The sequence below is a fragment of the Thunnus thynnus genome, chromosome 5, assembly GCF_963924715.1.
Source record: "Thunnus thynnus chromosome 5, fThuThy2.1, whole genome shotgun sequence".
In the NCBI taxonomy this organism is placed as follows: Eukaryota; Metazoa; Chordata; class Actinopteri; order Scombriformes; family Scombridae; genus Thunnus; species Thunnus thynnus.
Window position 1 is genome coordinate 17,330,486 of NC_089521.1, and position 21,183 is coordinate 17,351,668.

The window sequence follows — 21,183 nt, forward strand, 5'->3', positions numbered from 1 at the left end:
CACTGTATCTGATTGTCGCAGAGCAGAGGAAGGTCAGTTGACTGGCCGACTTACACACCAGTTTGCACTTCTGTCACCTTCCCTCCATCCTTCGCCTCCAACCTCATCAGACATGGAATACCTGTCTGGCACAAGGATCGATCCCTGTGATTAAGACCTCCCCAAAGAGCCACATCCCTCTGCTTCATGTCTGTTCTAATACAGCCGATAAATAGATGGCCTGATTTCTCTTCTTCTTCCAACACATCTTTTTTATATTAAGCAATTATTTCTCAATATGCCTCTTCCCAGGGTCTTTCTCTCTTTCCCTTTGAGCATCCTTTTTGTTTCATTACTGGAGAAATATCAGTGTGTTTGTGAAGCCAAGCTGGTAATTTAGTGAGCTGTCTGCTAGTAAAAATGTCAGCGCTAGACTTGCACAATAACATATCATGAAGCATAATACAACAACCATAACTCTTCACTTCGCTTGTGTTAATTAAGAAAGGCTTGCTCGAGTCAAAAAAATCCTAGCATATGTGTGATTATATTTGTTTGTGTCCATGTGTGTCTCATTCCGCTCCATGCTAACGGACCACACACTGACCCATCGAAGACCACATGGTGGACATTAATGGTAACTAAGTGTGATGTGGCAGAGGGGGGAAACTATGAAGGGTACGCTCTGCAGCCTTGCGTGCATGCCATGTCCTGTGAGTGTCACACACACAGCATGTAGTTTCCACACACCTCCATAAAGAGATAAATAGAGAGAGAGAAAGAAGAGTTTAGCCAAGCCTCAATACGCAACATGCTATAGTTCTTTCGTTCTTCTTTCGCTCCTTCCTCCCTCCTTCCCTCTCTCTTCCCTCCTCCTGAACAAGGGTGGCCATGTGAGCTGCTGAGGTCCCTAAAAGGGGCAAATGAAGCGGAGTGTTTGTGCGTGCGTGTGTGTGTGTGTGTGTGTGTGTGTGTGTGATGGAGAGACAGAGAAAGAGAGAAACAGTCTGGTTGAGTGGAGGGAAAGAGAGGAGGAGGAAAAACTGAACTCTCCACCCACTCTGAAAAGAGGAGGTGAAAAATGGGGATAGAACCATGATGTCACCGGCAGCCAATAGGAAGTGTGGGCTGGGGACTGTTTAAGGCCCGTCAGCTGTCCTGCTCCATCCACATCGACTGCCCTCCTCTGCTGTTGGTACAGTAAGGCCAGCCACGGCTTTATCCATACTCTGCCCCGTCTCTGGCCTTTGACCTCCAGCCTCTGGCCTTTGTCCTGAGCCCATAGAACCGAGCCCCAAACCCCTAGTCCCACAGTCCATGTGTATCATATCATCAGCCCAACTCTGTGTAGTTGATACTGTGGCTGATTTGCCACCGAAACCCTGCCTCTAAACTAAATATGGTAGAGATTAGATTGGGGGCCTGCAGTCTGTCACTTGTATGGTTTCCATGCTCTGACTGCACCGCTTGTGTTTGAGACCAGAAGTGAATGGGAGACCTGCGTCATGGTAAAATCTGATTAACACCGAAACTTAGGCTGAAACTGAGGAGCTGTGTCTGTGCTGAGGCTGTGAGCGAAACTTATTGAAGGTGACGTAACCCCCAGTTTGTTCAGAGACTTGTAAACAGTGACGTTTTTTACACTCCACTGCACAGGCTTTGAGCAACTGCCATATTTGGTGCTGTTGTTACCCAATTACTAATGAGGACAAGTTATTACAAGTTCACTGTGTACTGCACCATTATGGCTTTTTTAGTGTAATCTTTGCACACGGTAACTTATACCACCTATTTGATTATCACCTTTATTTCAACCACTTGGAATAAAGGAGATGTTAAAAGTACGTCTTGTATTCAGGTGCAGTCTCTGGTGTAAAAGGATCAAGTGAAAACCAGTGCATTGTTGAACGCTGCCAAACATTTACCATCACTGATCCTCTTTGGCCTTATCAATGTGCAAACACGACACAAAGTCTGCAGTAAGTGCCTTTATTCTTCTGTGAAGTACCTGTAAGCTGCAAGCTTTTAACTCCCTGAGCAGATAGGAAATTGGCAAAACAAGCACGAGGTTTGTGTATTAATAAGTAAAAGGTAAACCACTGACAGGCTTCTTTCATGTGAAATGAAGCTTTGTATAGAACAGATACCAGATCAATACAATGCCTTTTTACTGTGATACCATCTGGGAATGTGTTATCTTATCAGACCATTACACTTGAAAGGATTAGCCTAAAGTCTCAGCGAAGGCTCTCCAGTTGGAAAGAATAGTCTCAGTGTCCCATCGTAACAGATGTTAAGGCACAACTGTCCCTGCTGAACCCGCAGCTTTTCCTTTTTAAAGAACGAGTGCAGCCTCACAAAAAGGATACTGTGTGTACCCTCAAGAAACTCACTGTGAAAATGAAATTAAGTGGAGGGAAAAGGAAACCCTAAATCCAGATGTCATATTTGAAGTGGCTAATTGGACCGTACAGAACGTCGGGCTCCACTGAGGTGGCAGACACTGAGGCGTACGTCCCAGAGAGAAGAGGGAGATGCACTGGAGAGACGGGCTGAGCAACAGCATTTCACCGCAGTCTGTCTGCGTGTGCCAGCAACCAGCCGCTGTCATCTGAAAGACAAGGAAACTTCAGTCAGACAGAAACTGCAATGTCAGCCATCATGACAACCTATCATATATGATATCCAGTTTTGTGACATGGTCCTAAATATGATTCCCCGTGTACACGCACATACATGCAAACACCAACTCTTGCACACACATATAAAATGTAACCAAACATAATTTCAGGATTTACAGTCCACTGGCTATCAGCCTAGTAATCGACTAATGGCCTTCTCAGTGTTTGTAAAGCACTCCATTTTAACCTGGTAGGAATGCTCTCAATGAACACAAATTCCCCATCAGCATTTTAGCTCAAGGCAAATGTTGCTATGCTTAATCAGGATTAGGGCCTCCTTGAAGTCAATGTGAAATAAAGATGTGTCATTTTGAATCCAGACGTTGTGCCAGCAGGGAGAATGTATGCTGGACACCGTGCCAGGATGAAGTCTGGGCACCGTGTGCCGCAAAGCTGCAGATGGTCATCTACAGAAATAGCCCTTGGCATTGAAACCACTACTATTCTGATGCTATGATGATGATAGGCTGAACCAAGTTTGGGCAAAGAGTAAGAATGTTACACAAACCACTGCAGATTGTTGCTTGTAGCATTTCACAGGTACTGTAATGCGGGGAATCATGTTTTTTTTTTAATAAAAAAAACCAAGGTGTTTATTGGTGTGCTGTGGAGTTAGCTTAATGTGTGAGAATCAACATCGGTCCATATGGCTGGAGGTTCTCTCGGGGTAGCTGCCTGTCAGGGGACAGGTGGGTACACAGCCAGGTGTTAGACTGTGCCTGCAAACATCCAGCACCTGGGCCAAATGAAGGAGCAAGTTGTTCATTTCACGTGTACAGTGCTGTTTCTCTCCAGTGTTGCCTAGCAAAGCTTGTGGTTGATGGAAACCATGTTCAGTTTATACACCAGGCATTAGTCTTCAGTAATTGTCCTCATGGCTGTCTCCCTTACATTCAGAAGAGGGATTAGAGTGTGATGTGTAGAAGGCTGACGGGATGTGAGGGCTTGACACGCTCTCACTAACCCCAACCAGTCACCCAGATAGCAAAATAGCCAACCAACACAGCTCACCAGCCAGCCGGCACAGCTCTGCCAGGAAACACACTGTATTTAATGAAGCACATCTAGGAAGTCGGGTATTTTTAGAAGCCACTTTTAGTGAGAGGAAACACCTCAGAATCTGTGAAAAAAAAAAAACCATTGCCTGAGTTTTCCCTGAAGTTGCTTTTCACATACTAATGCCTTAGCGTCTGACTTAGCAATGCAACTAACATGATAATGCCTGTAAATGTAATCACAGAGATTAACCAGAAGGGTAAGAACAGCAAAAACATTGAACTGGCAATATTGTGTGTATTGCAAGTAAGTATTGTATATCACAGATTTTCTTTTCTTCAGAAAATCAGATCAGCATTGGAAATGTAGCAGGTGATGGCATTCATCACAGAGAACATCTCCGTAAGAACACTTGATTTTTTTGGCACACGTTTGTCTTTATTAGACAGTTATTGGCAAAGATGCCGACAGGGAACTAAGGGAGAGAGAGATGGGTATGACATGCAACAAAGGTCCCTTGCCAGACTTGAACCAGGGACATGGTGCATATGTGGCATGTGTAGTAACCATTTGGCTACCGGGGCACTCCAAGAACACTTGATTTAGAGGTGATGTTCAAAGTGGAGCTAAAATGATTCAGTGCCATGAATTTGTATGATGGCTTAGTGGGCAGGTTAGTGCCACTTTTACTGCAAATGAAAGGCAAAGAGAAAAAGAAAAAAGTGAGAGACAGGGTGAAATCTCATCCTGTTTTTTATTTATTTATTGATCTATTTATTTTTATAGAAAAATCATGACAACTACATAAAGCCACTACAAGTGAGTGCTCAGAGTAATTTAATGCGGAAGATTGCCGTAGAGGCCTATCTTTCTGCTACAAATACGACTCCAGGGGTGCTTCTGTCAGGGAATGAGCTGGGACTCTGGGACTTGTGGCCTACTAGAAGCCTACAGGGATTCAGAAGTTCAGCTTGGGTCCAGACTCAGTTATGGGGTTTGACCTCACTGATCATTTTTACACACGACTGTTCAGACTCTCAGAAGTGGGACTTGAGCATGTTTATTTGAACTTTGTTATGAACCTTCATGTCCAATTTCTTTCAATATCTTTCTATACATACAACAATAATTCTGCAAATAATTTTCTTGATTTATCGAGTAACTGAAACAGTGAAATAGTGAGAAATGCCCATCACAATTTCTCAGAGACCAAGGTGACTCTTTACCTATCATATACAATTTTCTAATAACCAGAATATAGGCTTATCAGGACTATTTACTTTCATATTATGCTAAATAATATGAGAATATTAATGAACATCGTATTTGTTGTTTTGTTGGCCAAATACTAGTTCAAATGGATCTTCTTACGCTCTTTTTTCCACTGTTGCTTCCACTTGTCTCTAATAGCTCTCAGATGATCCTCTACCTCCTCAGTGATAAAAACACAAAGTGTTTTCACATGTGACGGTGCTGCATACCTGTGTCCTGTTTCTGAGTGCAATCAACAACAAAGCAACAACAACAGCAGCAGCAGCTGCAGAGTAGACCGAGGCCTGAGGGTAGAAGGAAGGGGTGTGTGTGTGTGTGTGTGTGTGTGTGTGTGTGTGTGCCTGTGTGTGTTGTTGTGACTGAACGCGAGTGAGGGGAAATGCCACGCATGCCTGAACACACAGACCAGCACATAGTTGTGTGAAAAACACATTGCTGGTCTTTAGTGGGCATGGGAGTGGAAGAGACCCAGAAACATTGCGACGAGGAGGAATGGGCTCACACACACCTTTGTGCGCAGGGCTGAACAGAGATTTAGTCAAGCTCGTCTGAGCCAGGTGTCTGCGTGAGAAAATCACATCATGACACTGTGCAGTGTTCCTCTTTTAAAAAAAAAACGCTCTGATCAGCAGAACACTCAATCTTGCAGAACACGCACAGCCAGACGCACTCTGAAGAGGTGAAAAACACCACTTTAGATTAGATCACTTGAGACTCTATCGCTGCTGCAGTAAGACAGCCCTGGAATCTCTGATGTGGTTTGTCTTTGGCTGTGAGTGGAGGAAGCATCCTCTCTCTGGTCGTCTGGGCTGATGTGGTTTAAACAAGTGTCTGGAGTGATCCAATGGGGTCTCCCAGGGAGGATCGGGTTGCCGGATGAGGATGTGGCCTGATGGAGCTCAGGGAGCTGGGGGGTCGGCCTGCGATCTGGGCTGCAGTGGCCCCTGCTAGGCCTGCCTCCTGCTACTGTACTCCTGTTTAGCTACCTTACTGTCTGCTACTGCTCTCTGGTAACCCAAGCTCACCAACTCCGACTCTGCACAGAGTGGGAGGCTTTGCATCCCTACAGTGCAGTGGATTACTGTAGTGTGCAGTAGAGTGAATACTTCGGTAAATGGAGGTGATGTAGAGATAAATTTAATCATGTCCTAACGCGCTATGGCCCCATTTATATTGTGAAGCAGAAGCAGCCAGCGTGATTGACACTTAATGTGCAGCCACTACAGCACCCTCCTTTAAAATTATGCAGTTACAGCAAAGTATTCATGTTGAGGTTATGTTCTTATTTTCCTGCACAAACTGAAAAAATGCACATTTTTACATCACTATAATTATAGTCTTGCATCTAACTAAACTGTCTTGACATGTATTACTTCCTGCAAAACACTTGGATTTGAATTTCAGCTCCTGTGTAGCCCAGTCATCTTGGTATAATCAGTAGAGGCTTTTCCAGTTAAGGGTCAGCAGTGTTTACAGGAATAATTTTACTCAGGCTTGTTGTTGAGTAAGCGACGTCTGTGCAGGTTTTCCCTTAACTTATGGTTTCTCTGAATCCGTGGAAAAGCCATGCTTAATCACTATGGTTACAACTCCCCCTCCCGACGCCTGCTCAAGAGAGGACTTGTTTACCATCTCTGCTCCAGACTCAATAACATGTCAATCATCAGGATTAGAACCTCCCCTGCCTGCCTGCCATTGGTCCAGCAGACAGCTCCCAGTTTAACCCCCACCCTCCTCCCCCTGCTCCCCTCTCCTCCCCCGTACTTCCCCCCTCCCCCCAAGCCCCACTGTGAATAATGAATGATTTCCCAACTGTCTGTCACGCTTCCTACTTATCTTCAATGACACAGGGAGAACATACTGCTCTTTGATATGCTATGAAGGATGAAATATTTTGTGTTTCATTAGATCTTTTTATTTAAGAAAAAAACAAACAATTTTTATGTCTCACTGTGGCTGACAGCTAAAATTGGTTTGGGAACATTTTTATCAATTTACCAAATTTCTTATATTTTCACACCATACTTCATCTTCAGAGGTGGCAGTGGCATGCTGGCAGTAAACGTGTCACCAGCCTCCCAGTGTAAACAGTGTAGTAGTCTACTTACACAGCGTGCTCTCTAGCACACAGGACATGACTCGCATTCAGATGAGAAGCGTTGCTGCACTGCAATCCTCTTCCTCTCGAGCACAGACATTTTTATTCAATAAAGCGATGCATTTGTTTGTGAATCCAACTTTGAACCCTCTCACCCATCCCTCCTACCACATACACACATGCACACACACACAGGGACACACACGCACACCCTCTCCGAAGCAGACTTGTTGAAATCTAGCCATCTTGTTATCAAATTGAAGCTGCTTTTTTTTTTTTTTTTTTTTTTTTGATACAGACTGTGGCGAGAAGGGAGGGGCAAGGCATGGTTGAAGGGCTCTAGGTCACATGACCCTGAACCCCCCTTTGCACGCTCCGCTTTAAGAAGGCAAGGCCAGCCTGACAGAGGAATAAATTTGATGCTTGCTGCCTCTGTTGCTCTGCTGCAGGCTCGCATCTTTTTTTTTTTCTGTCTGAAAGTGGTACTCACATCTTTGCATGTTATTTTTAATACATTTCAGCTATATGCTCCCCTTTTATTATCCCGCGTCATCCTCCGCTGTCACGTTTGTAGCCAGAATGACCTCCTCTTCTCAGGTTTCTGTGTTGTTGCAGCGGAACAAGGGATTAACATTCTCCCCCTTGAATCCTCTGCAGCCTGGAACATTCTGCAGATTCTTCACATAGTCCAGTGACTGGAGGATACCTTTAGAACAAAAAACAAACAGCACTTGTCTGTCTCTCGCCCTGTTAGTGATGTCTCCTCCCCCCCCCCGCTAGTGTATTTAATGGCGGTTGTAGGGATGCACCAGCTGCTCAGAAAGAGACTCCTTGGTGCTGACTGTTGTCTCGTTTACTATTGATGAAATGGACCCGGCCACTCCTCGTGTCGCAGTGCTCGGGTGAACAGCAGGGGCAGGCCTGTGGTTGGCTATGGTGTCTGACCTGACTGTGTTTGCTCAGGGAAAGAGGAGAGGGGAGGGGGGTTGTGCAACTACTGTATGAGAGGGACAACATCATAAACCTCCCTACCCCCACTCCTAACACTTTGACTTATTTGACTTTGCAGCCTTAGATTATTGTCAAAGTTTATTTGTTCTCCGCAACTTTGCTCTTTCAACAGTTGCTTAATGTGATACAGTTTGTAGTTAAATAGGGTCCAATCCCAACATGTTTCTGATGCTTCATATTAATTCCCGCTCATATTAAACGCCTACTTAGGAGACTACAAGGATGATGACGCGTTATCTTAAGAGAAGCCCCTTGTTAGGTAGTCCCTTTCCTTTGAAGTAGTGGAAACCCACAATGCCCTGCATAGCTATGTGTGGAGAGCAGCAGCGTGGAAATAGGGCCGCATTAGGAGCATCTATAAATAGAGGATTGTATCCTTGATACCATGGGTTGTTTGGTCACACAGTGAAACCGGGTTGACTTATATGGATTTAATCCCCCCCTCCTCCTCTTGTGCTTTCTTCTGGCAGAAGGTATGCATGTTTGGAATTTCTCTTCATTGAGGAATCTGTTAAAATGATGCGGAAGGAAGGGACCTCCTCCAATAAGGCTCATTAGAGTTTGCCTTGGCTGCCCCCTTTTGGTAGGATTCCAAGAAAATGAAGCCTCGCTGTTTCTCTCTCTCTCTTTTTTTTTTTCCTCACTTTACAAATGTGCAAGAGTGATCTTCCTGCTTTAACCACACTAATGTCTGCATCATATTTCCAATCACATCACAGCTTTCATACGAGAACCTGTGTGTGTTGGCATTTGATGCTGTTGTTTTAAAAAAGCTCTCTGCCATTTGTTTTGGACCAGATCCAGAATAGTTTAGATACACTATTCAAGAAGTACTGCAGAGCCAGTCAACTCCTGGTGTGGCAGAACATGTAGCGTAAAGCTATACATAGCACAGGAAAAGCAATATAGCTAAATACTCCACTCACTCATGCCATCATGAAAATGCTCTCACACACAGTAACTGTTGTGTAGTTTCAAGGTCTGTTTTATCAGGAAACAATTATTGGAAATTCCTGAGGGACTGCAGTGTATTTCAGTTTTTTAAGGAAATAGCCAGAGATGTTTTGTTTTTTCCTTTTGTCATAGAATCTAGGAATTTTCCAGACAGACCATTTCACCTCCCCTGCACTATTATATTTAACTGAATGTGAGAAAAGAATGGCAAGTATTTGAGAAACTGTCAAGAGTGGGGATGGTCACTGCCCTGCCCTTGTGAAGCGAAACTGGCGTTGGCACCGTGGGAGTGTGTGTTTGCTCTGCAGTATTGCTGTAGTGCACGGTCACGTTATTAACCTACACAGATGTTTTGTAAAGCAACATGAAATATTCATCAAGAGATTAGCTCCGCAGCCGGCTTCATTTCCTTGACTGATTCACAAAGCGAATGCTCTGACACCCGTATTTAATTTAAAAGCAAATAAACAAGCAGAGCTCTTTTCCCTTCTCTCTTGCATGTGCGCACATGTTACACACACATGCACCCTCATTCTTCATCATGTGTCTTATAAAAGTCTGTGTTAAGAGCACGGCCAAGATAAAGACACTGACAAGGAAGTAATATGTGTAGTTTCAGATTCTTGCAAATTATGATAATACACATGAAAGAGACTGATAAAATGTGTGTGTCAGTGTACTTTTGTCTGGGTTTGTATGATTGTGTGTGTGTGTGCACATTTCCTTCCAGCTCTGGCTTTGCACCAGGAGGCGGTTGCTAAGGAACCAGGAGTGCTGTGCCTCTTATTTCACTTCAGTTCAGTTCAGTTCAGCGTAGTTCAGTTCAGCTTTATTGCCCCTGTGGGGAAATTTGTCTTGCAGCAATAACAAAGAGCATAACAACAAATAGTAAACACTTAAGGCCCCAATATACAAACAACACAAGGGTGTTGGGGGGCAGGGCTTTGCTGCCTGCGTAAATCTAATAAGGCTGATTTTTGCACATATTATGATAGATTTCTTATCTGTAACTAATTTTCCCGAAAGACACATGAACCTCAGTCTTTCCCAGAACTGCTCTTGTCTTTCCTAGAGCGGCTCTTTATCTATACAGAAACTCCTCAACGAGGGAACAATCAGTAGCTGTAAACACCTTGTCACCAGGCCATTCATACAGGTCCGCACACACCAGGTGCTTTTTCTATGGAGCGGACTTGTTTGAAACTAGGACAGCCCTGCCTGCAGTGTCTCAAGATTAGTTAGCAGTGGGAGTCATCTGCTTTCTTCTCTTTACATCTGCTTTTCCTGAAGTGCTTCTCTATAAATAGGCTACAGTTAAAAAATGCTTTTGAACGTTAAAAACAGACGCCTCCCATTTGCCATTTTCATTTGTGTCACTGTTAATTTGTGGAAGGCAGTGGAGTGATCAGAAGCAGCTGGTAAACAAGCTACAAACAAGCACTGATTTAATTTTCTTGTGTCTTATTACCTGAACAAGTACTCCCTGGTAACTTTTGTCTTTTTTTTTGTTTTTTGTTTTTTTTTGTCAGCATTTTGTCAGCGTTTGGACAGATGTATTCTCTAAAGACGAAGGCTGACACATTAATGGTCATTTCTGGTTGAGCTTAATGGTCAAGCTCAGCAAGATAAACTATCAGGAAGCGCAATCTGCCAAATGTCTGTCTGTCCCAAGAAACTGGAAAGTGCAGTGTGTTATTGATAACACATTGCCATGGGTTCCTCACTGATGCTCAGCAAACAATGAGAAGCCTCTATTATTCATGTTGCTCAAGCTTAATTTGAAACACCCCACACAATCATTTTTTCTGTCGGTTTTCTCACAGCCTGGAAGGATGCACAGTAGTTTGTCCTTAGAAGCTGAAGAGATAGTGGGAGTGAGAGTTTTGTCTTTTCCTCCACTATCGCAGAATATTCATAAAAAAACAAGATAAATTTGGCTTAAACAACTCACTGGTAAATCTGTCTCCAATAATTTGTTTTTCACGTTGCTGTCAGAACAGATGATACTATTGGTGATGACATTACAGGTGATCTAATTAAATGAGCTCAGCTCTGCCTTGTAATAAAACAGCTAGCACAGGTTTGTATTTGTGTCCAAACGTACGTAACAATAATACATCTTCATTATCCTTGCTTGCTTTTCATCATTTAATATCTTCTGATTTTTCTTCATTTGTACATGACATTTAAACCACAGTCTGGACTTTATCAGCATCACGTTAGTATCTTTTTGACCCTTATCATTCTTTTGTTTTGTTGTAATAGTGTCCAACAGCGCAGACTGTTTACACCCACCCAAAACTGACCTCTTCCCCATCTTTCTCTGTCTCCTCCAGTATGTCCAGAACACTGCAAGCATGCCTGCACAGACAAGGGGGAGTGTTGCCACAGCCAGTGCCTGGGCAGCTGTACTGAACCCAACAACGACATGGCCTGCTCTGCCTGCCTCCACTACGACCATGACGATCACTGTGTACCAGACTGTCCCACAGACACTTACAAGTTTGAGGGCTGGCGCTGTATCACCCTGGAGGCGTGCTCTCAAGTGCACCTGACTGACGACCCTCACTTTGTCATCCATGGGGGAGAATGTATGCCCGACTGCCCCTCCGGTTTCACACGCAACGAGACTAATCGGTAAAGACGTACCCTTCACTTGTAGGTTAGGTCCTGAAATGGCATGCCAGGTGAAACACACTGAATGTACAAAATATCAGGAAGAGCTCCTTAAAATGAATAATTTTACATTTTGTCAAAGATTTCTAAAGTACTGTTCTGTACTTGACTGAAGCAGGGTCTTTATTTTGAATTTGTACAGGATCATAACCTGATCTTTTACACAGAGAGAGCCAGAGGTCTCGCTATTATTTCCTCGCTATTATTCTGTGAAAAGCAGTGTTGTTTCCATTCAGTATTCACCGACACCAAAGCAGCTTGTGTTCACTGTGTACTTCTGCATAATGAATTCATTTGCATAAAGTATCCTTGAGCTGAACTTCACCTGACCTGGCCCTTCACAGGTTCCTTTCTTAAAATAGATCTCAAAGCTGGAAGAGCTAGAGGTTAAGAGTGTCTTGGACTATTAACCATTCAAGTTTAGACTTTTATAGATTAATTCTCAAGAAGTAAGAAGAGACTCAGCTGAAGTGTCTTTACCGGCAACACTTCCTCCACTTGACTTCTCTTTTTGTTTGGTATTAACCTACGATAAGAAAACGTCTTTGTACGCAACTTTCCTCCCTGTTTTGACTCATCAGTTCCCAAACTTTCCATGCCGACTCTCTGCTGCTTTATATTTTTTGGCCATAACACTGCTGTTTTGTCTCTGAGGTCAATACAGTGAGTCACTCTCTCACGAAACAGAGTTCAGATGAGGGCCCATAAAAGATTAAACTCTCAGTGTGAGAGGTGACCTTGTATCATGCAGAGGATTTATTTGCATGAATCCTTTGGAATGCTTGGGAGCTAGGGAGTGGACAAAATGATTTCAGGGTGAAGTAGAAAGGTTCACATAAGATTTAGCTTTCAGTTTTTACTTTTTTTTTTTCTCCCCCTTGTCTCCTCCCTCTCATTCACTCCTTCCCTCCGCCTCTGCTGTTTTCAGTATGTTATGCAATGCCTGCAATGGCCTGTGTGATAAGGTCTGCTCGTCCCTTGTCATCGACTCTGTGGATGCTGCTCAGTCCCTGAAGGACTGCACTGTCATCTCAGGCAATCTGGACATCAACATCCGCCATGGAAGTGAGTGCAGCTACGCAGCAGCGCATTGCTTTTAACACCACACTTAGTAGACCATAGTACACTACATTCCAGGTAATTTAAGTGGACTACATCAGCGGCAACTAAGCACATTATACCACACTAGTAGAATTTGACTAAATAAAATATTTAAAGGACAGGTTCACAATTTTTAAAGTTTTTTTTAAAAAAAACAAATGAACATTGACGTATTTTTCTTGTTCTAATCATTCATCCTGTTCATACTGGCCATTAAGAGATCCCTTCATAATGTACTTACAATGTAAGTGATGGGGGACAAAATCCACAGTCCTCCCTCAATACAAAAATTCAAATGTTTATTTGAAACTAATATGAGGCTTCGGCTCCCCAAATTAGTCAAATCAATATCTTTAAAAGTCTTTTTAGTATCAAATTTCCTTTTTTTTGTTGCTGTCTTTCCGCTGCAGCTGAACAGGAAAACACTGTCAAACGAAACACAAAGAGGGAATATTTTACTAAAAAGACTATATATATGAAAGATATCCACTTTAACTGACTAACTCAGATGGCTGAAGCCTCATATTATCCTCAGATAAACTTTTCAATACATTTTTGCTCAGAATGAGGACTGTGGATTTTGTCTCCCATCACTAACACTGTAAGCGCATTTGTAGGGGATCTTCTGTTGGTCAGTATGAACAGGAGGAATTATTTTAAGACAGACTTGAAAAACTGTGAATCTATCCTTTTCCTTGACCACAATCTGCTGCACAATCCTTTACTGCACCAAGTTGCACTTGACGGCCCTGCACCTATTATGATTACTGAGACAGACAAAGAAGAAGAGTCTGGTGGTCTAAGCCGCTGGGATACACAGTGAGGGCCACAAAATCAACATTACATCGGCTTCCTGCGCTCTAACCTAATTATCACATTATGCTATAATGCTATTTATTTGTTCAGTTTCGCAGTGTGGCTCACAAGCTTATCTTCACATATGATGAAGCTTATACACATTAGTGCTCCTTGGGATATCTGCATTAAGAGCTAGTCTGGGTTAGTAGCAGTAGAGGTCCCTGTGGATTTTTCATATGCTGTTTTGTATTTCTCTGTGTGTGTGTCTGTGTTTGCACGCGTTTATCTCCTGTCCCCAGATAACATAGCGTCTGAGCTGGAGAGCTTCATGGGATTGATCCAGACAGTGACGGGCTATGTGAGGATTCGACACTCCCACGCACTTGGCTCGCTGTCCTTCCTCAAGAGCCTGCGTTACATCAATGGGGAGGAGCTCATGGACAAGTATGGCTTATCTGCGCTATTTGTCTGCACTTTCTGCCTGTGAAATGTGTGCATGCATGTGTGTGGTGACTGGGGGAATTAGAGGACATGAGCGAACCGTAGCCTAGCAGGGAGGTTGCCACCAACATATCATTGAAGTTACATAAATGTCACAGTGAATTCTTGTTGAATGAGAGTGTGCCCTGGATGGTGGATGTGTACATTAACATAAATGGGTAAATCTAAATATAACCTTTCCGGTCTTGTGTCTTGTGACACTGCTTACAGATATTCCTCTGTCATTTTAAAAATGATTCACAAGGTCATGCTGACGGGCCAGATAAGTGAGTGTGGCTACGTAGCTGAATGGACTGTCTCAGGTCCATCAGTCCCCTCTTTAAAGGGATATCAGCAGCAGTCTTAGATATGAGGTAAAGTTTTTTTGGTAGTGGCCAAAGGGGTCATGGGAAAGTCTGTCTTCCCATCTTGTTGTCGTTTCTCCCAGGGTAAAGTTTCACTTAGTGGAATGCTGTTGAAGATGGCAGGCATTCCCTTCGCTCTGGAGGTGCTCTTCTGCGTCACTTGGACTGGTGGAGCTCAGAGTGTTGGCACGACACTATTTCTGTTTCATATCGTCCTCTGTACAAACCCAGGCACATTGTCAGACAGACACACACAGACCTGAGTTCATGTGACGTTAGTGCTCAACACTGCCACCAGGTGGCAAAAAAAGCTCTTTCTAACCACATTTCTGACAACTTCAGCTTCCATGGAACTTGTTCTCGTACAATAAAAAAAAGCCTTTGTTGATCTATATGAGACTGTTGAAACCTCTTTTGATTTCCTTCCATTATCAGGATGTACTCATTCTCCGCCATCAACAACCAGCACCTGCAGTACCTGTGGGACTGGAGTCAGCACAACCTGACTATTCGGACTGGACGTCTCTTCTTTAGTCTGAACCCCAAACTCTGCATGTCTGAGATCCATATGATGTGGGAAAAGACAGGCATAACAGTGAAGCCAGAGGAGGGTGATTTCCGCAACAATGGTGAAAGAGCCAGCTGTGAGTATATTCATATGAATTTTGACACATTTTTGTTGTGTTGAGTGATCTTTAAAAAAAAAAAAAAGTCAACCTGTGATTTTTTTTTTTTTTTCATTCATTCAGAGTGTCATTTTAATTTTGTATATGTCTCATTGAGGATCCTGCTCTGTCCCAACAGGTGAAAGCCATATCTTGAAGTTCTTGTCTAACACCACAACAAGCTATACGATCAAGCTGACATGGGAGCGCTTCTGGCCGCCGAAGTACAAAGACCTTATCAGCTTCGTAGTCTACTACAAGGAGGCGTGAGTACTCAGAAGACAAACACATCATTACACTCCATACAACAGTATCATATCATAAAAATAATTCTGTATTGAGACAGGATGAAAGGGTTTTTTAAAATACAAAAAACATGTTGGACATATTTGAAATTCAGAATTTTCAAATTATTTTATGGAAAAAAGCATCTAAGATGATCATGCCTATCTGGTTTTGCATACTTTACCTCAATTACTACTAACTGTGTACACTTCACATTACTGTAAACCCTTTCCCAAAGACTATTTTTGAACTTTTGGATTGTTTTTCTGCCTTTGAGGCACTCTGATTTCAGATGACTGATCTTTTAATTTATTTTAATGCAAAACAAATAACCAAATTTACATCATCCATGTCTGCTTATTGTTTGAGATCTGGGTTTGATTACCTAGCAGATCTTCATACTGAACTGGTACAAAGTGAAAGAAATGGCTGTCTTGAAGGTTGGTAATGATTCAAAAATTGTGTGGTATGCTTTGGAAAATACACAAACAATTGTAAATAATGAGGTAAAAAATGCAAAACCACTGGCAAGATCATATGTTCAAATGTGAATGAATGTGTTTTACTTTCATACCAACAATCAATTTTGATACGAGTAGATTTTTTTTTGTAAATGGTGGAAATCCTTTCTTGTCAATGTCAGCCATGTTTTGTGTCTCTACCAGCCCTTTCCAGAACATCACAGAGTTTGATGGCCAGGATGGCTGTGGCTCAAACAGCTGGCACATGGTGGATGTGGATCAGCCTCAGGATAAAAACACTGAACCAAGTGTCATGCTTCAACACCTCAAGCCATGGACCCAGTATGCCATTTTTGTGAGGGCAATTACCTTTCAGGTGGAGGACAAACACATTTCTGGCGCCAAAAGTGATATAATCTACATCCGGACCCGCCCATCGAGTAAGTCTGACCATCACTCTGTTGGCACCAATACTGTAGGTGTTAATTTTTGTATTTCTGATACCTTTCAGTCATTACTGTACATAACCAGGTAAACATTTTAATATAACAAACCATATAACAATATAACTTTGGCCCTATTGCAGTGCCGACTATGCCCAAAGACCCCCGTGCCTACGCCAACTCCTCAACCAAGCTGGTGGTGAAGTGGTCACCTCCAGTCTTTCCCAACGGCAATTTGACCTACTACCTGGTCCGCTGGCAGCAGCAGCCTGAGGACAGGGAGCTCTACCAACATAACTACTGCTCCAAAGGTCTGCATCACTCATTTTACATAATAGTCATCCCCTATTTATTGTCTGAGCTTTCCCACTGATGAGACTTTTCATGTCATTTAAACGAGTAGTTTGAGATTTTGGGAAATGCGCGTATTCACTTTCTTCCTGAGAGTTAGATGAGAAGATTGATACCATTTTCATGTCTGTACAGTAAATAAGCCACAGACAGTAGCTGGTAAGCTTAACTTAGCATAAAGACTGGAGACAGGAAAACAGCTAGTTTGGCTCTGTCCAAAGGTAACAAAATCCACCAACTAGCACTTCTAAAAATCACTAATTCACGTGCTGTATCATATTTGTGCAAAAAACAAAAAGTTGAGTTTTACAGAGGGTTTTACATTAAGGACAGAGCCATGTCAGATGTTTTCAAATCAGTCTTCTCAACAGACTCTTGCAAGAAAGCAAGTAGATCCCAACGTCCCAAACTGCTGTACTGTACCTTTAATACTGAAACATGACTGCATACAGGAACTAAACTCTCCTGCTTTCTTCTGACACAGAGCTGAAGGTCCCGATGCGATTCCCAGCAACAGGATTCACAGACATGGAAGAGAACACCAAGCCCACCAAGTCAGACCTGTCAGGGGTAGAGAAGGGCCCATGCTGTGTTTGCCCGAAGACACCTGAGGAGAAGGACCGGGAGAAGGACGACCGCGTCTTTCTAAAAGTTTTCGAGAACTTCCTTCACAATGCCATCTTTCTGCCAAGGTACAGTAAAACACAGACAGAGCAGAGCCTCACAGCGATCTCCTTAAACTGTTTACAGCGGCAAGGAGCTGAGCTTGTTTGCCTCGATAGGTCAAACTATGGGATGAGGTGGCGGCCCGGGTGTAACGACACCTTCTGATGGGATCTGAGCATGGGGTGTGTAGATGGACTGGACTGGGGCTGAGCCGGCCCGCTGGGCTCAGCCCTTTTGTCGGGCGGTGCAGATGAGGAGACATGCTGAGTAGGATCCAAAGCCTTCTTAGCGCTCTTGTGGCTTTCTGTTGCCGTGGCAATGGTGGCACGGAGGATGTTAGGACCTAGCAGGCAGCAATTTAGGCAACACAAACAAACCCAGGAGAGAGAGGTGATTAAGGAGTCTGAAGGGCCTAGTTTGGCTGCACACTCTTAGCTGCTCAGGCTTTTGTTCTCCACTATAGCGACTGACATCTGTGTTGTGTTATCATTTAACTTGCTCGTGGCTATGAATGTTTCACTGTTTCAAAGACTGCAGCTTTATTCTCCTCCCGCACTCCTTTATTCTCATATAGACAGTCACACACAATCTATGCTTGTGTTTGTTGAATTGAGGCTCTGCTTAGCCTTGCCATCCATCACAGTAAAATACAGAGAGCTTTGATATACTTGTGGGTTCTTATGAAGAACACAGCAGGTATCTTGGAAATCCATATCTCAAAACGATGCCGCTGAGCCCCAAAGTTCACTCATTCAAGAAGCAATACTTCTGCTTTCCTACCCAATGCTATTGTTGAATTGGATCGATGTGGCTTTAGAGGAAGAATAATAAAACATAGCTTTCTATTGCAATTTAACTCATATCTTCCCCCACTTCCTCCTCCTCTTCCTCCTCCTCCTCCTCCTCCCCTTCCTCCTCCTCCTCTCTCTGACTGTGTTGATTTGTTATAGTATAGCTGTCTAAGAAACAGGCGGGTGGCAGGTCCCCGGGCCTGCAGCGAAGGGCTCAGCCTGTGTATGCACAGACTCTCCACTGTAACAGAGCCGGCATTATTACAGACCACTCTAGGGAAAGGGCTCGAAATTGGGGAGGTTTTTTCAAAAGTTCAGGGTTTAGACCCGGGGTGAGGGGAAAGAGGGCGGGTGAAAACAGAAAAAGAAAGAAGAGGAAATGTTTTCCATTCTGTCCCCCTCCACTCGGCACTCCACTCTCCTCCTCCCCTTGCACGCTCTCTTTGTCCGGGGCTCTTTTTTTTTTTTGTTTTTTTTCTGGAGTGAGACAGCTGCCAGGAAATGTACAGTGAATCCATCTGGAATTTAAATGAATGAGGGAAGAGCCCCATCACGCTGGCTAGTGAACGCTAGAAGACAAACAGAAAAGTAAGGAAGGCAGACTGATTTACTGGAGGAGAGGAGGATGGCTGCCAGGAGATCTTCTGGTACAATCCAAAACCTGTTATCAGCCTGCTGGAGCATTTATTTACTGTAATCACCTGCTGCTGAAACTCATGATAAATACAGACAGATGAATTGATAAGGACTCCGTAGAAGTTGCCCCTTTTGACATCAAATCCAGAGATCTTTCACTCTTCTTTGTTAACCTGCAGTATTGCATGTGTTTCTACAACTAAGGTGCTAATAATGTGCCCTACTCACCACTGACTGAATGTGTAGTCACGGCTTTCCTCTCTGCATTCTGTTGCATAAAAGGTAGATCTTTTTTTAGAAGGTGAGGTCAGGACACCGACTGTAGTAACTCACTAGTTAAAAGGTCATGCTTCAGTCAGCTGAGGAGCTTTCTCACAGTGTTAACCCAACGCTCTAATTGCACATTAGATTAGAGCTCTCAAGTTCTCTTTCTGGCCTCTGCCACCAATTCTCTGTGTGATCTATTCATATCTATTCCTCTTGTTGTCGCTTTTATCACAGGAAATCAGACTTGTGCATTTGTGTCTTTACTGTTTACTCTACTGTCTGATTTGTTTTTGACGAAATGTCAGTAGAAACAAATAGTTTTTGAGCACAAGATTTTGGATTGTACTGCACCAGTTATAACTGTCAGAGAGGAATGTTGACATGTCCGTGCGACTGGTCTTTCCCACGGATCTGTCCATGTCTCTCCGCTCCTCCTGTCTGCTCAGACACAAAAGATGCTTTCTATTGACTTTACCTTTGCTTAGTCAGCTCTCCTAGTTTAGCATTTTTTAAAATTCCCAGTAGAACACAAACGTTTAATGAATTAACAGAAAAGTAATCTACAGCTACTTTCACGAATGATTGTTTCAGTCATTTTTTAAAGAAAAAATCTCTAGACAAGTGTGAGGATTTGCGGCTTTTCCTTGTTGTATTGTATGTGATAGTAATTGAATATATTTGGTTTTTGGACTGGCATCACTGTTGGCTTTAAGAAAGTGTGATGGGCATTTTTCACTATTTTTTGACTATTTTCTTACATCATATTGTTCCAAACAACCCCTTTGTAATGGCTTCATGTACAGTACATCACTTGTGCTTTTATTTTTTACCTTGCCACTTGTTTGGATCAATACAGCTTTCATCTTCCAACTCAATCAGAGCCAGGACTCTTTTCTTTGTCCGTCTGTCTGAGCTAACTACCCTGCAGGTTTCACAGGTAACTGTTAACCGTAGGGAAGGTGCCCTGTGGCGTCTGTTGTGCCTCTGCTGCTGCCTCAGCCACAGCTGTCAGCGCCTGCTTGCCCTCAGTAATGACAATGTCTAGCTTCACACGGCTCCACAGCTTATCATCTGCACTACAGGAACCTGTGTCCATTTACCACAGTGGCTGCTGAAAATTGTTCATTATTGAATTGAACATTTTGGTTCAGTGTCGTTGTCACAAAAATATAAGCCATATTTTCTCTCTTGCTTATATTTCAGCTTTTTTCCCCCTTTTGTCCTCTTTCATTGTTGATTGGGATATGTTGGACAGCAGCTTTAGTTAGGATTTTTTTCTTAGTCTGGAAAAATCTCTCGTGTTCTCTGTCTGTCCACCTCACTATGACCCGTCTGACCTCATCCCTCGACATATCTCCACAGGGAGTAGTATGCAGCATCCAGACACACAGCGCACACACACAGACGAAACACACACTCACTCTGTCCGGTCCAGCGAGATGCTTAAGCTATGTGTAAAATGCTTTTGGGAGCTATAAACAGGCAATTTTGATTTTTTACAATAGGTTTTCCAGGGCATCCTGTTTAGCTTTTTGTCTTCTATCATCCTAACAGTGCTCACTTTATTTAAGACAACTTTATCATAGTAATTGCATTGATCTGTCCCTCTGTATTTCAGACCTCCAGACCGTCGACGTAGAGACCTTTTTGGTGTGGCTAACAACACTCTGCTGCACGACGGTGCTGGTAGGGGGAACACCACTTTTGGCCCAGTGGACAACAGTACAGATGGCATACCTCCTATCAGGGAGTACCCCTTTTCAGAGGACAAGAGCACGACAGAAAACTTAGAGATCCCCAACCTGCGGCCCTTCACTGTCTACCGTATTGACATCCATGCCTGCAATGAGGAGGTGGGGCGCTGTAGCGCTGGAGGCTTTGTCTTCTCCAGGACCAAACCTGCAAGTGAGAACCACGCGAACCTGGATACGACCTTTGATGGAAATGATAAAAGGCATCGTCATTATAATATTGTTAATACTGTGTGTGTGTGTGTTTCCCAGGCAAAGCAGATGACATTCCTGGAAAAGTAATCTATGAGAACGACAAGGTTGAGGGTTGCGTGGTGTTGCACTGGCCAGAGCCCATCATGCCCAATGGACTCATCCTGACGTATGAGATCAAGTTCCGTCTGGGAAATGAGGTGAGTCAGGCGGGGTAAAAGTAAAAGACTTAACCGTCAGTTCATGGGACAGAAACCCCTATAC

General features: G+C 43.3%; 2 protein-coding genes across 2 annotated transcripts in view; one reads left to right on the forward strand and one right to left on the reverse strand.

The window, feature by feature from the left end:
• Positions 1-21,183, forward strand: part of igf1ra (insulin-like growth factor 1a receptor) — an 84,180-nt gene that overhangs the window by 48,514 nt on the left and 14,483 nt on the right. The window contains exons 3-12 of the mRNA XM_067589681.1: positions 11,328-11,628; positions 12,596-12,732; positions 13,866-14,010; positions 14,847-15,055; positions 15,216-15,342; positions 16,027-16,262; positions 16,409-16,576; positions 17,101-17,308; positions 20,595-20,881; positions 20,980-21,119. Coding sequence (XP_067445782.1) covers positions 11,328-11,628; positions 12,596-12,732; positions 13,866-14,010; positions 14,847-15,055; positions 15,216-15,342; positions 16,027-16,262; positions 16,409-16,576; positions 17,101-17,308; positions 20,595-20,881; positions 20,980-21,119 — 1,958 coding nt within the window. The remainder of the gene's footprint in view (positions 1-11,327; positions 11,629-12,595; positions 12,733-13,865; positions 14,011-14,846; positions 15,056-15,215; positions 15,343-16,026; positions 16,263-16,408; positions 16,577-17,100; positions 17,309-20,594; positions 20,882-20,979; positions 21,120-21,183) is intronic.
• pgpep1l (pyroglutamyl-peptidase I like) overlaps positions 2,574-21,183 on the reverse strand; it is a 34,788-nt gene continuing 16,178 nt past the window's right edge. The window contains exon 6 of the mRNA XM_067589684.1: positions 2,574-2,590. The gene's annotated coding sequence lies outside the window, so the exon portion shown is untranslated. The remainder of the gene's footprint in view (positions 2,591-21,183) is intronic.